The sequence below is a fragment of the Eublepharis macularius genome, chromosome 11 (assembly GCF_028583425.1).
Source record: "Eublepharis macularius isolate TG4126 chromosome 11, MPM_Emac_v1.0, whole genome shotgun sequence".
Classification (NCBI taxonomy): domain Eukaryota; kingdom Metazoa; phylum Chordata; class Lepidosauria; order Squamata; family Eublepharidae; genus Eublepharis; species Eublepharis macularius.
This window is the reverse complement of record NC_072800.1, coordinates 90,410,678-90,429,049: the sequence shown is the minus strand read 5'-3', so window position 1 is coordinate 90,429,049 and position 18,372 is coordinate 90,410,678. Positions and strand designations below refer to the sequence as shown.

The 18,372-nt window shown below is 44.9% G+C and overlaps 1 protein-coding gene across 1 annotated transcript; it reads right to left on the bottom strand.

Annotated features, from left to right (window-relative positions):
* Positions 1–4,139: 4,139 nt before the first annotated feature.
* LOC129337237 (7-alpha-hydroxycholest-4-en-3-one 12-alpha-hydroxylase-like) lies at positions 4,140–9,238 on the bottom strand. The gene is made up of 2 exons (XM_054990787.1): positions 7,737–9,238; positions 4,140–6,373 (listed from the first exon to the last, which is right to left on the bottom strand). The coding sequence occupies exons 1-2, from the start codon at positions 9,236–9,238 to the stop codon at positions 6,370–6,372; spliced, it is 1,506 nt and encodes a 501-aa protein (XP_054846762.1). The 3' UTR covers positions 4,140–6,369.
* Between the last annotated feature and the right edge of the window lie 9,134 nt (positions 9,239–18,372).

The following is an 18,372-nucleotide window of genomic DNA, read 5'->3' as shown; positions in this document are numbered from 1 at the left end:
GTTGTCCTGGAAGGAGAAAGTTGGGGAATAGGCAGCGGGACGGTGAGAACCCCTTTGGCAATTCCCCATTGGTGGGCAAATGGGGTCTGTAAGGAGGGATGGTATGTTTCATGTCTGCCACCACCTGTGCAGACCACCTATGGGGAACCACAGGTGCAAGTCCTTCTCTCATGCTGTACAGCTGAGGCTTTAGGAGCTTGATGTGGGGGAACCTTTTGCCTGGCTGGCAGGGCCCAGGCCATTCCAAGAATGGCTCATGCCTGGGGCAGTGAGGCTCACCCAGACAAGTCAAGGCGGAGGTGACCCCGTGGCTTGACCTGTACCGCAAGTTTGCCTTGCTGCAGTTTAGTGTTGATATTGTATTTAATAAAGTGGCCGTTAAGTCCAATCCTTTGTGTCTGTCTCATTCTTCTGACCAGGCCTGGGGGGGCGGGGGGCAATATCTCTTCTGATTTGTGGTATGTTTGTATTTTGCCATTGATCCAGAAAGATTATTTCAGGTTTCAAAGGGATTAAATGGCCAGTTATTTGGAATATATGGTTGAGAACTTTCCCCCCAGAATTCTGCTATCATTTTGCACTTCCACCAGCAGTGGGCGTATGAATACTGCTCTCTGAATTTTTTCCAGCAAAGGGGAGATTTTATTGAAGAAATTACGGCCAGTTTCTTGAGTGTGCAGTACCACTGATTTATTATTTTGTAGGACTATTTAGTATTGATCACTGGGGAGGTTAGGAGATTCAAAGACCATATTGACTTCCATTGGTTAGTTGATATTAGAGATGGGCACAAACCAAAATACGAACCAAAATTAAGCATGAACCAGGCTGGTTTGTGGTTTGCCAACCATGGTTCATCAGATCCCATTCCTGACGAACCGCCACAAACTTTAGGCTGGTTCGTTTGGTTCATCACTGCAGACAGCCTGGTGCCAATCAATCGGTTTCCTAGGCAACAGGGGATGGACTTCCTGCAGACCTTCTGTTGACCCAGAAGTGAACTTCTGCTGACCCGAAAGTGACCTTCTGCTGACCCAGAAGTGATGATTTTCTGACCTGGATGTGATGTTTTCATGAACCAAACGAACCAGTTTGTGAACCAGGGGCAGGTTTGTGAAAGTTTGTGATTCATGGTTCGTAATATTTGATGAACCACAAACCAAATGGTTCATTTTTTTCCAGTTCATGCCCATCTCTAGTTGATATAAGATTCTCACAGTCTTGCTGCCATTTTGCTCGGTAGGATGAGGGTTTATATTTGATAGTTCTGATGATTATATTATATAGTTTTGAAATTAGACCTTTGCGGTTGAATTCTGATTTATCTAAGAGCTGTTCAAAATCTGTTTTAGGTTTCAACAATATTTCCTTTATCCGTATCTGCAAGGTCATATGTTTGAGAAATACCATAGGACGCTGCATTGGATTTTCCTTTCCCATTCTATCTTTTCTAATATCCCTTTTTCATTGGCAATATCTATCAATCTTGTTCTTTTGTGGCACCTCCAGACTTCTCTAATTGTTGAGTCATGACCTGGTGGAAACCATTCTTGAGTTAAGAAGATATTTGGGGAGTTAATTTGTTTCTGTAAAGATTCCAAGTTTTCAGTATAGAAATCAGTAAGAAGTTGTGGACAATCGAAGGTGGGCCTTTTTTAAATACCTATTTGTGCCTTTCCTAACCTGCAGTATACATTTTATCTGAGCTTCTAGGATTGTAGTTTTAAATAGTCTCCAAGCTTCCCCAAGGGTTTTGACTCTTTTGACCTTTCCTTTCAGTTTCTTCTTCACATTCCCCCTCATCTCAGAGAAGTTACCCCTATTAAAAGTGGTTGTGTTGGTCTTTTGGGGCAACTCTCTATTTATGCAAATGTTGAACTCAATAACATTATGGTCACTGTTCACAAGTGGTACAACTATTTTTACATCTCTCACCAGATCTTGGGCATTACCAAGTCCAGGATCGCCTCTCCCCGGGTAGGTTTTGCAACCATCTGCTCCACAGCACAGTCACTGAGAGTGTCTAGAAACTCAATCTCTTTCTCCCGACTTGAACACACGTTGACCCAATCAATGTGTGGGTAATTGAAATGACCTGTTACTACACAGTTATTTCATCTGGCTGCTATCATTTCTTTCATCATGTTATAATCATCCTCTATCTTTTGATCTGGTAGGCGATAACAAACTCCTGGAATTAAGTTTCCTTTTGGGTCCACTATTTCCTTTTGGGTCCACTAGCATTTCCAGAAGTGAATCTAACTCTCTTACCTTCTCAGTCTTACTGGACTGTATACCCTCTCTGACATACAGAGCCACCCCACCTCCAACCCTTCCCTCACTAACCTTACAATATAATTTATACCCAGGAATTGCCATATTCCACTGATTTTCCTCATCCCACCAAGTTTCTGTAATGCCCACAATGTCTATGTTTCCCCCCAACATTAAGTATTCCAACTCACCGATTTTACCTCAGACACTTCTAGCATTCTTATATAAATATCTATAATTTCCCAGGCACATTCGGCCCACAATCTTCCTCCTGCTGCCTCAAGACCTTGCCAGGCAGTCGATATTGTTTGTCACCGCCTCAGTGGACAACTCTAATCCATTTCCCTGTAGAAAAGTAATAACTTCATCTCTTTGAGATGAACCATCCCAAACCAGAGACATTTAGTATCCTGCTGGTTTTCCCTCAAGATTCAGTTTAAAAAATTCTCTGCCACCTTTTTGATTTTAAGTGCCAGCAGCCTGGTTCCTTCTTGGGACAAGTAGAGACTCTCTCTTTTGTACAGCTCCCGCTTGTTCCAAAAAGCATCCCAGTGCCTCACAAAATTGAACCCTTCCTCCCCACACCATCGTCTCATCCATGCACTGAGACTCCTAATCTGAGCCTGTCTCTCTGGCCCTTGATAGTGATTAGAATTTTGTAGAGGGTTAGAGCAGGAATCTCCACTGTGGCAACTGTTGCTGCCGTGGAGATGGCTAACGTCTTTCCTGACAACTGCCGAGGGTTTTTAGAAAGTAGGTGTCCAGGTGGGGCTTTTGTCCAGAAAGGCTTCTGATTGGCCATTGGAGATCTAATTGGCTGTTATTTTTAAAAAGGTGTTTTAGCTAGGGTTGCCAGATGAAGTTCAGAATAATGCCAGCATCGCTCAGGAGGCCAGGTGCCCGGGTTGGCTGGCCACTTTCCCAGGCCACTGGCTTGGGCCTGGGCGAGAGTGATGGAAGAGGGTGAAGGGGGAGGGGAGGGACCAGGAGTCCAGTATTTGGGGAACATCCGTGGACATTCTGTCCAAATACCAGACCATCTGTGTGAAAACTGGCCACCTGGCCCTCTTATTTCAGCAACAACGGTCACCACACCCCAAGGAATTTCACTGCATGACTAAAGGTAAGCTGTGTAAATGAAAGAAAATATTTTTTACAAAATATGTTTATTTAAGAAGGTATCCTGTTAAACAAAACTTCTGCCTGAAATGTCCTCACTCCTCCACTTGAAGCCACCTGGGTGACCTTGGGTCAGTCACAGCTCTCTCAGAGCTCTCTCAGCCTCACCCACCTCACAGGGTGTTTTTTTGTGAGGATAATAATGACATACCTTGTAAACTGCTCTGAGTGGGTGTTAAGTCATCCTGAAGGGCAGTATATAAATTGAATGTTATTATATTATATTATTATTATGTTGAAGATATACTATTTCCGTTATGGATAATCTCCCTCCCTGATATCTCATAGTCGGCTCTGCCTTTTCCAGCAGCCATATTGTAGTTAGTTCACCTTCTGCAGTGGACATTTTGTGGTTGTGCCCACCACCTTGTGTCAGAATTCCAAAAGTGCCTGCAGATTCAAAAAGGTTGGGGACTCCTTGGGTTACAGCATAGGGTACCTGAGAGACCCAGGTTCGAATCTCTTCACTCTGCTATGGAAGCATGCTGGCTGACCTTAGGCCATTCGTTTTCTCTCAAGTGAACCTACCTCACATGGTAGTGGTTGTTGTGAAGATAAAATAGAGGAGAGAAGAATGACAATAAAAGCCCCTTTAGGTTATAAATATCTAAATAAATAAAGTAGTCGATAATTTTAGGAGTTGCACAGGTGAAATTCAGCCTCACACATTGACAAGGAAGTAATCGTTGGTAAAGTATTTCAAATCAAATTTATTAATACAGTCATAGACCAGCACAAGTCTTGTGAGAATTCCCAGTCACCACAACAAATAAGGTTACATATAATAGTTTAAGAATACCTGCTAATAAAATTGTGAATAAAACTGTTAAAATTCTACAAAATATGCAGATAAAACTTAAGGTTGATCCTTGGTTGTAAATCAACCACGACGACCAATCAATCAATCTTTATTAAAATGGTCCTAGACCAGCATAAAACATAACAGCATTCTTATTCTCAGGAGGTCAAAGGTAAAAATTATTAGCTCCCACATTACTAAAAATATTACACAAAAGTAAAATACAATAAAAGCATTTCATCATATATTTTTATACCTTCCTTAACTGGCGGATTTTGTAAGCTGCCGCTAAAAACTTTGTGGTACACGCTGCAACCTTTGGGTTTTCATCTATTAACAGCATTCTAGTATACTCAAATTCTTAGTAGCCAGGGTAAGGTAAGGCAAGGTATTCAAATTCTTAGTAGCCAGAGTGCCTATTGATTATAGAGGAAACAAACATATTATGAATTTCTTGATAATAGGGACAATGTAACAAAACATATTCTTTAAAAAAAAAAATTATTGACAGTCTATAACAAATACAAAAGAGAAAACATACGCGTAGATAAAATACAGGATACAAATAAGTGCACTGGTATCAATCGACCATGTCACTAATCCAAAACCTTCTAACCCATCTCCACCAATATTTCTATGGTTTCAATTTCCCCTATACCACAGAGACCCAACCTATCTTCCATCCAAACCTTTTTGTCTTGCCTCTCTAGAACTACAGAGGGGACGGCTTGATGTCCTGCAAGTGAGAATGTCCTCCTATGACTAAGTATCTCCAGTCAAGATAGATAAGCGGCTGGAGAGACTACATATCTACAGCTGTTCAAAAATTTTAAAAGTCAGTGATCTTTTTAGATCTTTCTGTTGCTCTGTATCCACCATCCTTTGTTTGAAGGTTAGTTTTGCCTGTTTGTACCTCAGCTCCAACACTGAGAGCGGAACTACAAGTGACAAAAGGCACAGGTTGGACACTTGTCACCTTCCCTCAAGTTTTGATGGGAAATGTAGGCATCCTAGTCTTGCAGCTTGGCTCTCTGACTGGTGTCCAATGGACTTTTCAACTGTCACTTGTCCAACATTCCGCCAAGCTGCCTACATTTCCCGCCAAAACTTGAGGGAAGCTGACAAGTGTCCAACCTGTGCCTTTTGTCACTTGTGGTTCTGCTCTGAGTGAGAGGAAAAACCCAAGCTCTGTAACTTTTTTTGGACAGTCTTTTGCCATGCAGCTGATAACTATCCTCAAGGAGTTAAGACCCGAGGTTTTAAATTCAACTTTAACCAGAGATTAAATGAGGCAAGGTAAAGAGTTTAAGAAAATGACATCTGCAACTGGATTTGTTGTAGAACAAACTATTCCATACAAGAAGAAAATAATTCAACTGTAAGATGGGTAACAAAGGAGAGCCCCGTGACGCAGAGTGGTAAGCGGCAGTACTGCAGCCCAAGCTCTGCTCACGACCTGAGTTCGATCCTGGCAGAAGCCGGGTTCAGGCAGCCAGCTCAAGATTGACTCAGCCTTCCATCCTTCCGAGGTTGGTAAAATGAGTACCCAGTTTCCTGGGGGGAAAGTGTAGATGACTGGGGAAGGCAATGTGTGTCTGCGCAGAGCATGGCTTGGCTCTGTGGAGAACGTGTAAAAAAAAGTAACGTGTAGAGTGTGAATGTCCTTCCCCAGTTATTCCAGATACTACTATCTGCATAGTCTTCCACTAGGTAATGACAGAGATGTCAACCTCACAGTAGTCAAATACATATCTGGGGCTTAAGACTTCAAAATAGTTATTTAAACCTAGGCTGATTATTATTCTAGAATACTAGCCTTAATACCGAGCCCCGTGGCACAGAGTGGTAAGCTACAGTACTGCAACCCAAGCTCTGCTCACAACCAGAGTTCGATCCCGGCAGAAGCCCAGTTCAGGTAGCCGGCTGAAGGTTGACTCAGCCTTCCATCCTTCCAAGGTCGGTAAAATGAGTACCCAGTTTCCTGGGGGTAAAGTGTAGATGACTGGGGAAGGCAATGGCAAACCATCCTGTAACAAAAAAGTCTGCCACGAAAACGTTGTGATGCGATGTCTCCCTATGGATCAGTAATGACTCGGCGCTTGCACAGGGGACTACCTTTACCTTAAGATGGGAATAAAAGAATAATACAGAAGAAAGAAATGGTTAAAGGCTCTCTGCTGGAAAGAATTTTCAGTGGCTCCTATATCTGTCAATTTTACACATGTATTTTTAACAACAGAGAGATCTGTCGGCAAGCAAAATTTCCAAGGTACAAACAAGGCATGCGGCTGCCAACTGAGAATACCAGAAAACTGCTTTGAATTAAGGCATTTCTCTCTCCCGACTGTTTCCCCTTTAATTAGCCTCAATCTGGCAGTCAGAGCACAATATTCTGTGCCAGAAACGGAGACCAAGGGAAAGATACTTGTGAGGTGGAGAGAAGGGCAACTGAAGATAAAATGCAGCTTAAGTACCTCTGCTTTTAGCGGAGAGCTAGACTGGCGTTTAAACCTTCCATGTAGCAATTGAGGTCCAATTCAAAAATATGGAACACTGCATATACTGTTTCAGTGAGTCTTACAGCATTCTTGTAAATTAGACCAGCGTTACTATATACTACAGAGCTGGGGGTGTGGGGGAAATGGTAGCTTACTTGGAGCCACCAAACAGGGTGGCAACTGAATGGAATCAGGGTCTGCCAACGAACTCTTAGAGCTTTAAGTTGATAGGGATTTTAACTGATAAATTATATAGCTAGGAGGATGGGTTGCAAGGGAAATGTGATGAGTAAAAAGTGTTCAGCATCCAAAACACACACAGAGCTTCTTCCCTACAAGTACCCTCACCCCCAAGCCCACACAGAAACATGCATATATTTTGCACACTATTAGAAATCTTCAGTTTAAGAATTCTGTTTTTGGTGCCAAGTAAATAATTTCAGCCTTTAGGTGCTGAAGATAAGTGAATGTTAAATCACCTAGACTGCTGTCTACCTTGATTCTGGAAGTGTCCCCCCCACCCACACTGCCCCGATTTGTTTGCATCCATGGATTTACAGCAGCTTCCATTTTATAGCGAGGATGAAATAAAATCTCACCAAGTAGCGAGCAAGCTTTTGTGTTCCCGTGAACTGGATGTTCAGAAAAGAAAACACACAAACCCTTTTCTCTCCCTGACCCCACCTTGTCGTTCTTACTGGATAGATAGCATGAAAAGTATCTCATGGATATTGCTGTTGAATTTTTACCTAAAGGCTATATATCCCCACAAACCAGCACCAAGCCTTGTTTATCTGAGCACTGGCATTATACAGCACGCATTTTCGGGCGTTGAGTGCGACAATTGCAAGCTCATATTGCTGATAGCTTGGAGTGACTTGAGTCCCTGCTGAATTTTCACATCCTCCTCATTTTGCCACCCCGAACAGTCACTTGAGTGGCTATGCCAGAAAACAGTCCCTGCAAGTCAATATCGTAGCCGATACCTAAACTGAATATCGTGTTCCGGCTGCATCACGCCGATCCCATAGCGGCTCTTCTCCAAAGGAGGGAAATCTTCTTCTTTGTTAACCAACTCCATATCGAAGTAGGTGAGCATCATAAAGACAAACAGCTTCAGCTTATTGACAGCGAAGAACCTTCCAGGGCACATGGAGGTCCCCGCACCCCAAGGCATGGTGCAATACTTCACCTTTTCTCCATTCTTATAGAATTCCCTTTTGGTGCCATTTTGGTTCAGGAAACGATCGTATTTGAAAACATGAGGCTCGGGGTGGATTTCCGGATCCATGTGCGCTGCCAAGTAGGGGAAGATTCCAACTCTGTCTCCTTTGCGCAGAGCATATTCCCTTCCGTCGTTCATCTTGAGTTCCACGTCCTCCATCACAGCCCTGATCAGCAGAGGTGCAGCTGCCAACCTCAGAGTCTCTTGCACAGCACTATCCAAGACAGGAGTGTTGGTTAACATCTCCTTGGTGACATTAATCACGGCACTACCTGGCTTTACCTCCTGTCCAGATTCTTTCACCACTCGGTCCACTTCTTTCCTTACCTCTTCCATTGCCTTTGGATTTTTCATAAGGTGCAGAAGGAGCCAGAAGGAAGCTGGACCAGTGTTGCTTTGGGCTGGCCAGAGGAGCAAAAACATAAATCTATCCCGCATGTATTCAGGCATTCCCTCCTCGGCAAGCTGCTGCTCCTGTTCCCTCACCCACTCGCTGACATTGTCCTTCTGCTGCACATTCTTCATCGACAGGATGCCCCAGAAGAGCCTCTTCAAGCGTTCGGCTTCCTTTTTATTTCCATAGGACAGTGTGGAAGTGGCTAAGCGTGGGAAGAGTTGGTCGTATTTCCGAAATTCTTCATATATTTCTTCAGAGTGCTGTAGGTCATTTCTCTGGGCAGCTTTGCTTTTCCTTGGCTCGTTTCCGTACAAAGCGAGATATCCAGCCCTAAAGACCATGTTGTAGCAATAGTGGAACAGCCCATCTTCTTTCCAGGGCTTTCCCACTTCTGCTGAGCCTAGGCTATGAAGCATCACCATCTGCAAACTGTCCATCATTGCCTGAGTCATCACCACGAGCCCGTTCCCATTGAGGTGCTTTGTACTGGCACTCTCTATTATCTTGTGGGTCATTAAAGAAGGCCGATATCCAAACACCTTCTGCACCAGTTCTTCTGCAAATTCTGTGAAACTCAGCTTGGCTCTTGCTTCTTTCACCACAGTTTTAAAAGAGAGGGGGTCCATCAGGAAAGTGAAATAGGAGCCTCCAAGCAGCACTGTAAAAATGGTCCCATGCTTCTTTTGCATCCTTCGCAAGAACTCCACGCCGTCTCGCCTGAATTCCAGGGCACATCCTAGCCACGGAATGATGCCTTTTTCCAAGGGCGGCTCGTTGGCTCTTTGCTTGCGGAATGCCCCTGCCAGATAAAGCCCACCCAAAGTAGCTGCTAAGAAGGCACACAGGATTGCCTCCCACAATGCCATCTCTCAGAGCTTTGAGACTGAGCACCACCGCAAGCTGTTTTCACTCAGAAAGTGATTATAAAGGCATGTCTTATCTGGTTAAAAAAGATTGGGTCAGAAACAGAGAGACTGCATGCTGTAATTAACTCTTTGTTGTGAATTCTGGATTTTCAGCATGGAAAGTTCCAATACAGTAACCAGGTTCATAACAGGAACCAGGAGGAATAATTAAGTTGCAGTGCAAGGCCACTCATTATTCCACCCTGTAACTTTTTGAACAATTCTAACTTGAAGCATGCAATTTTTATTCATTTTTTTTGCATCCAACCAACACAGATACAAATCAAACAATGTAATCACTGAAGATTTGACTGGAGGTGAAAATAGAGTTGAAGCAGTTGACATGTGCCAAGGAGAGAAAGAGGGAAACTGAAAGATTTCAGGGCATGGGGAAGTACGCTTCCCCCCCCTCTCACTTTCCAAACTTTTCAACAAAATTGGATACTTTGCTAACAGTCCTGTAGCACAGAGTGGAAAGCTGCAGTACTGAAGTCCAAGCTCTGCTCATGACCTGAGTTCAATCGTGGTGAAAACCAGGTTTAGGTAGCTGGTAGCCTGCTCAAGGTTGACTCAGCCTTCCATCCTTCCGAGGTCGGTAAAATGAGCACCCAGTTTCCTGGGGATAAAGTGAAGATGACCGGGGAAGGCAATGGCAAACCACCCCGTAACAAAAGTCTGCCAAGAAAACGTTGTGATGTGACATCCCCCCATGGGTTAGTATTGACTTGGTGCTTGCACAGGGGACTACCTTTACCTTTTACCTTTACCTTTCCTTATGTACATATCCCGGTGAGGAAACTGAGTCTATTGTGGCAAACACGGGGTGGGGGATGTTGAACCTTGTGGCTCCTTATAATACTAAAAGGAATTTTAAAGGATTGTCAACCTCTAGGTGTGACCATAGAATGAGAGAATCATGGTAAGAGTCTGCCCAAACAAGGATCTATATCCACCGTGATAGTCTAACTAAATAAGTAATTCAAAGTATTTTATATAAAAAAGGTATGAACAAATTATAAATAAATAAAAAATGTTTCAGTGATTTGTATTCCGTGAGCAAGCATTCATGTGTATATAACAAACAGGGATCCATATCACAGTAAACGGAAAACCATAATTACAATCTCATATCGAGAATGCTTGAAAACAAAACCCACAATGAACAGAACTTCACCTCCTGCAGTATAGCTCAAAGGATGTGAATCCCAAAAGCTTTTTTTAGGTTGATCGGTGGGACGAAATGTTGCTGGCTCCAACCAGCTACACTAACGGGGGACTGGCTTGGAAACCCTGTTTTTGCAATAGTCTTTCTCAAAGTGTAGCTGCTTACATGAAATGTTCTTATCAAACCGTCTGAATCAAAACTTTATAACTTGCATGTTATTACTGGGACCAGCATACCCGTGGAACCGTCTCTCCCCATATGTACCCCGAAGAGCATTAAAATTGGTAAATAGGAACCTCAGCTGGCCTCGACCGGGGTCAGGGCATTTTCAGTCCTGGCCCCAACCTGGTGGAACTTTCTGTTAGAGGACATCTGGACCCACCAAGATCTCATATTCTTTCAGCCAGGCCTGTAAGACAGACATGTTCCACCAGGTGTATAGTTGAGGCCAGTCTTTGATCATTTTAGGAGCCTCCCTATTGGTCTCCCACCAGGGGGGCAACAAAATAATTTGCCTCCTATAAGTGCAGTCTCCAGATTATTATAAACTCGTAACCCGCCCTGAGCCCGTTCGTGGGGAGAGCGGGCAATCAATCAATCAATCAATCAATCAATCAATCAATCAATCAATCAATCAATCAATCAATCAATCAATCAATCAATCAATCAATCAATCAATCAAACAAACAAACAAACAAACAAACAAACAAACAAACAAACAAACAAACAAACAAACAATGTCTAAAGCTCACGAAATACAAATTACTGACACCTTTTGTATTTATTTATAAATTGTCCATTCCTTTTTAAAATAATTCTTTGTATAGATTATTTAATTAGATTATTATTGTGGATATATATCCTTGTTTGTGCACCCTCCAGGTGGGGCCTAAAGATGATTACCCTCTCCATCACTTATTTTGAGCTTTATGCTTACTCCCACCCCGTCGTGGACAGTATTAGAAGAAGAAAATGGATGTGAAGTGCTCTGAACTCTTGAAACTTGGGGACAAACTACAAGTGACGCCTGACACAGGTTGGACACTTGTCAGCTTCCCACAAGTTTTGATGGGAAATGTAGGCAGCTTGGTGGAATGTTGGAAAAGTGACAGTTGAAAAGTTCATTGGACAGCAGTTGGAGAGCCAAGCTGCAAGACCAGGACGCCTACATTTCCCATCAAAACTTGAGGGAAGCTGACAAGTGTCCAACTAGTGTCAGGTGTCACTTGTAGTTTGGCCCTTGGACGCCAATGGCTGACAGTGGTATTGCTAGTAGATGCCAGCAAGCTTTTGGTTTCTATGCATTGGGACTGAAAACCAATACCAAAACAACTCAGCCAAGCTCTTTCCAGTGTTGTGATATGTGTTAACAGTCTGCGAGTTTTCTGTTGATTATATTACCAGATTGCAGGGCTGGTTCTTCCCAAACCACCCAAACTACAGCTTGGAAAGGCACCATGGGAAGGGGACCAATTCCACTGCAGGCACTTGGCTTTCTCTCAGCCATCAGCAACTCGAATAATGAGCTAAAAACCACCATTATTAACTAACTCCTGCAAAGTTAGATCCTAAACACAATAAATGTACCGTTCAAGAATCAAGCCCTAAAGCAGGTTACAGCTTACTCGTAACTGAAGGTTGCAAACATCCACAAATGCTTTAAAGCATACCATATAAAGTGCACAGTGTTAATAAATGCATTAATAAATAAAAAATCCATAAATAAGACAAATCATATATAATTAATTGTCCGTATGGTCATGTCTCCAATCAAGTTATCCACAGGTAAATCTACTAATAATTTCCTTGCTGCATGCTTTATGTGGTTAATGTATTTCTTGTTTGTGTCTTCTCTCACAAGAGAGGGTGTGCTGTCCCTGCCACGCCACCCTCCCTCGCTCAAGAGCATGCTGTGAATTACTTGTCATCTCCTGAAGCTGCAAGGAATTAACATTCACAAGTACAACTTTCAAAATACAAATCATTATAATAAACTACACCTAACATGTACCAAAAGATTCACGTGTATTCCTTGCTCACAATTCTTTTCCGCACAAATTTCTCATCAGGACCACCTGGTGGTCATTTCCGGAACAACTCAAGGTTAAAAAGAGTCCAGTAGCACCTTTAAGACTAACCAATTTTATTGTAGCATACCCATTCTCTAAATTGCATTCATTGCAACCTCTTAAACGGATAGCCACAATCCTTGGATATCAGACCTATATCCCACCAGTCAGTTTGGTGGGAGAGCCAGTTTGGTGTAGTGGTTAAAAGCAGCAGGACTCTAATCTGGAGAGCCGGGTTTGATTCCCCACTCCTCCACTTCAGGCTAGCTGGGTGATCTTGGGTCAGTCAGCTCTCTCAGAGCTCTCCCAGCCTCCCTCACCTCACAGGGTGTTTGTTGTTGTAGAGATAATAATCACATACTTTGTAAACCACTCTGAGTGGGCGTTGTCCTGAAAGGCAGTATATAAATCAAACATTATCATTATTATTATTCATGTCATGAATAAAAGGAAAAATCAGTGTGGAGATTCAGTCCCTTAGAGGCCAAGATATCAAGATTAAAAATGCAATAAATCTCCTTGCATAATAATTCTCCTTATATAATAAGTCCCCTTACATAATAATTCTCTTTACATAATAAGTCTCCTTACATAAGTCTCCTTACTGCGCCATTGAGAAAGTACCTCTAGAAGTTAAAATTGGAAACCTCTTAGCAGAGCACAGCTACGAGGTTCCTTCCCTATCAAGCCGAAACTGGAACTCAGAGGATGGGATTCTTGGGAAAGAACCAAAGACCTTCTGAGTTTAAACATGAAATGAGTTTTAAAATACATTTCTAGGCTGCAAGGTTGGGAAGCTGGGAGGAGGAGCATAATGCCAAACCAGATAATCATCGGGAAGAATGTTAAAGCGGTCTGAGATTGTCTTCTTTTCCTGTGATATACAACAGTATTTCTTTAGTTCTCACTTCAAAGAAATATTTAGTAGAATACAACCCCCGGCAAAATGTGTTTGAAAGTAGAATGGAAGAATGTTCCATTTGCAATGTGTTTCTGTTTTCAAACTGCCCTTAGTTCTCCGAAAAACCTGTCGTCTGTCTCCACCATTACAGAATTTAGCTGAGATTGCCATGCAAAAGATTCATTATATGAAGCAGCCTGATACTAGACCATTGGTCCCTCTAGCCTGGAATGATCTGCATTATATAAAGCTGCTGTAGCATAGTGGTGAAGTGGTTGGGTTGCAAATCAGGACTCTGCTGGTTCGAATTCTAGTCCTGTTGCGCACTCTACAGGAGGCCTTGGCTAAGCCTCTTGTCTCAGCCCAGCTCCCCAGCTGTGTTGTGAGAATTATAATACGCTGACTTTTTCACTGCTCTCAGTAGCGCATATGGCCTTGGTTAGTAATTGGATGGGAGACCTCCAACAAAGACCAGGGTTGCAGAGGCAGGCAATGGCAAACCACCTCTGTTAGTCTCTTGCCATGAAAACCCCACTAGGGGGGGGGGGTCACCATATGTAAGCTATGACTTGAGGGCACTCTCCACCATTCACAGTAGGGCACTAATCTGTCTAGAAAAGCACTATATAAGTGCAGTTTGTATTGTTTATCATCATCATCATTATTATCTGCACAGTAGTTAATTGGGACCTTTTATTTGGGATGACCCTTTGCTTTGCCACCTTGGAGTGCTTGTTCTATGCAGCAAAGGCAAATAATGAAACTCTGCAGGACACATATAAGGTAAAAGGCAGCGCGGGAGGCTGGGAGGCCACCTGCGCCGTTCCTCTTTCCCCAGGACACGGGGCGAGTGGGCAAGCCGGCGAGTGGGCAAGCCGGCCACCCCTTGTCCTGGGGAAAGGCAAAAGGCAGCGCGGGAGGCTGGGAGGCTGCCTGTGCCATTCGCCTTTCCCCAGGACAAGGGGCGAGTGGGCAAGCCGGCCACCCCTTGTCCTGGGGAAAGGCAAAAGGCAGTGCGGGTGGCTGGGAAGCCACAAGGGGCGCATGGGCAAGCCGGCTGCCCCTTGTCTTGCGGGGCAGGTGAACGGTGCGGGCAGCCACCGAGCCACTCGCACTGCTGCCAGCTACGCAGCACACCGGGACAGCCAGCTTGCTGTGTGGGCGGGGGGGGGCCCGGAGCGTGCACGCCCACGCAAGAGCCTGACTACGGTTGCCCTGGGTGCTGGCAATCGTAGATCCAGCCCTGGGAATGTCCCCTTCCTGAGGGGAGGCGGCTTGTTGCCGGGTTAAAAACTCCCCCCTACTCTGTATGTGTGTGTGTGTGTGTGTGTGTGTGAATGTCCCCTCCCTCCCCCTGCCCGCCAGGCCTGGCAGCCACTGCTACCAACCACCTTTCCTATATCGCTGGAAACAGCCGGGCGCCCTCCCGCTTTGGCCTTCCCAATTCCGGCTCAGAAATGGAACTTGATTGGTTAGAATCGGTGGCCTGGGTTCGGCAGCGGCCCGGATCCACGAACGGCTTAATCGATATTTTTTTTGGATCGTGCCCATCTCTACTCAGGAGTCAGGACTATTTATTCATTCATTTGTTCATTCATTGAATATACAAATTGCCTCTCCAGAGAGCTGCTTGAGGGGTGGCAGCTAACAAGTAAACAATCCCATAAAATCGTAAAAACAACTACCTAAATTATCAGCATTCCAAGCAAGCCAGGGGCATAAAAGAAACATTCTTTTAAAGCCCTTCACAGCCAGGCATGGCTTGAGGATTTTTGGTGCCTGCGGCAAATGACTTCATGATCTCCTCTCCCCATGCTGCAGGAAAACTGCTGCCTTCTTCCCCCTGCACCACAGGAAAGCTGCAGCTGCCACCATCCCCCACATTGTGAGGAGGACACACACCCTGCACTCATGCCACTGTCATTGGGGTTGTGGCATACCAACAGTGGAATGGGAGGTCACACGGCCCTGGAAAAGGGCCCCACTGAAGGAAGGAAGGAAGGAAGGAAGGAAGGAAGGAAGGAAGGAAGGAAAGAAAGAAAGAAAGAAAGAAAGAAAGAAAGAAAGAAAGAAAGAAAGAAAGAAAGAAAGAAAGAAAGAAAGAAAGAAAGAAAGAAAGAAAGAAAGAAAGAAAGAAAGAAAGAAAGAAAGAAAAGATTGTGAACCTAGGCAGATCATGAGGGGGAGGGCAGGAAGGGTTCCATCAGTGCTTAGTTCTCGTGGCCCCTTCTTACATGTCCAGGGTAAAGCCAATCGCCACTTTGGGGTCAGGAAGCAATTTTCCCCAGGCCAGTTTGGCTAGGCTTCCTGGAGGTGTTTTGCCATCTTCTGGGCATGGCGCAGGGGGCACTGGGTGTGTGAGGGAGGGGGGAAGGTAGTTGTGAATTTCCTGCATTGTGCAGGGGGTTGGACTAGATGACCTTTCCAACCCTATGAGTCTGTGATCCTAAATAAATAAATGAATAGCAGAGACATATACCAGGACAGGCAGGCTAACCATTTTTCTGCAGAGAGCAGCATGGATACTTGGGGCTGGCCATAGCAAAGTGGTCCATAACATACTTTGCATGCAAACGAGACCAGGTCCAGTTCCGGAAACCAGCCGCTCTGCAGGTATTAAGGAAAGGGCCTCCTGCTGCCAGAGATTATGGCGAACAGCTGTCAGTCCGAATAGACAATATTGAGTGAGATGGACCAACCGCGCAATCCTAGGAAGAGTTACTCCAGTCTAAGCCCATTGATTTAAATTCCACTGTAAGAGTCTGTCTAGTATCCTATTTTTCCTGCACGTTGGCTGGTGAACATAACTATTCCTTTCCCATTTTATACTCACAGCAATCCCGTGAGCTAATTAATTCACTTCTGAGGCCAGCTTTCGTGGGTTCAGCAGATCTTTGTGCCATTGCTTGGTGTAAGAAAGATCCCAGATATACCTTTGGGCATACAAGGGAGCCCACATGTTCCATTGATGCACTACCACGTCCGTGAACCAGGGGTGTGAAAACTACAGTGATGCATACATGACGTCCTGTGATTCAGAGGTAAGAGGGTTTTCCTCTGGGACAAGCGCTTGTGAAATATTTGATATTATGAACGACTCGTGAAGTCCTTTTTGGGTCAGCCAGGTTACTCAAAGCATGCACTTGAGGAAAAAGTAGGGAAGCAGAAAATGTTCCATATAAAGGAGACGGCTAGCAAGCTTCTTTGCTTTGCTTTGCTTCCCCATGTGAACCCCAGAGGACTCTTTGCTCCAGCGATAAACATCTATTAAAGATCCCTGGCTCTAGGGAGGCCCGCCTGGCATCCACCAGGGCCTGGTGGAACGTTCTGTCCAATGACACCAGGGCCCAGAAGGCTTTGTTAGCTTTCCGCCGGGCCTGTAAGACGGAGCTGTTCCGCCAGGCATTTGGTTGATGCGAGGCGGTGCCCCCTAGCCGGGGGAGTACAACACATGTCCTCCCTACTAGTGATACCTCCATCTCACATATTTCCCTGCCAAAATGCTTCAGAGATGGCTACAAAGGTGGTCGTTTAGATTATGTGCCGCTGTGTTATATATATACACAGGGCTTTTTTTCAGCGGGAACGCGGGGGAATGGAGTTCCGGCACTCCCGGGGCCAGAGCGTGATGCCCTGGGCTGCCACTTATTTATTATTTCAATTTATAAACCGCCCATACTCAGGGGCTCTGGGAGGTGAACGACAGTTAAAATCAATAAAAACAAGAAAACAATAATTCTAAAATCAACATACAATAAGCAATAATAAAATAAATTAACCAAGTACATTAAAGTGCAATGGTGATTGAAGCGGTCTCCGGGGAACATACAGGGAGAGGCGGTCCCAAAGATATACTGGTCCCAAACCACTCAGGGCTTTAAAGGTAAGAACCAACATCTTGAACCTGATTCGGAATTCAACAGGAAGCCAGTGCAGCTGGCGCAGGTCAGGTGTGATGTGTGACTGGTAAGGTATACTGGTCAGGACCCGTGCCGCCGCATTCTGGACCAGTTGTAGTTTCCAGATCAGGCCCAGGGGTAGCCCAGCGTAGAGTGAGTTGCAGTAATCTAGCTGGAGGTGACCATTGCATGGGTCACTGTAGCCAGGTCCTGGGGCGTCAGGTAGGGGGCAAGTTGCCTGATCTGATGGAGATGGAAAAATGCAGACTTGGCAACCGGCGTGACCTGGGCCTCCATCGACAGGGAGGCATCCAGGAGCACACCCAGACTGTTCACCACTGGCTAAGTTGCCAGTGGTATCCCATCCAGGGCAGGGAGCTGGATCCCAACATCTGGCAGCCCCCGTCCCAGCTGCAGGACCTCTGTCTTCACCGGGTTCAGTTTCAGCCTGCTCTGTTTGAACCATGCCATCACAGCCTCCAGAGCTCTGGCCAGATTGTCCAGGGCCGTGTCTGGCCGGCCATCCATCAACAGAAAAAGCTGAGTGTCATCCGCATATTGATGACAGCCCAGCCCAAACCTCCGCACCAACTGGGCAAGGGGGCGCATGTAGATGTTAAATAACATCGGGGAGAGTATTGCCCCTTGCGGAACCCCGCACACCGAAGGGTGACGGGGCTGGGCCAGGCCCACATTGTGGGCAGAGAGGGTAGCAACAGGGCTGGTTTGGGCAGACCTTTACTTCTGGTGCCCTAGGCTACCACCTAGGTCATCCCAGTTTGCAGTCCGGGGCCCACATATCTGAAGAACTGCCTCTCTTGGTAGGACCTCTTGATGAGCCGTTCCAGATCACCCAGTGGCCCTTTTGTTTTATCCCTATCCCATTCCATTCATTTTAAACTAAATTTTTATTGGATGGGTTATTATATCAATTCACACATACAACACATTATTTTATCTCCCCCATATAATAATATCCCCCACCCTTTCACTCCCCTTTTCCGTTGACTTCCAACAGTTTTCCATTCCCTTCATCTAATTTACATTACTACCTCTTAGTA

Excerpts from the sequence above, each read along its gene's own strand:
- LOC129337237 (XM_054990787.1), bottom strand. The coding sequence starts at position 9,238 with ATGGCATTGTGGGAGGCAATCCTGTGTGCCTTCTTAGCAGCTACTTTG.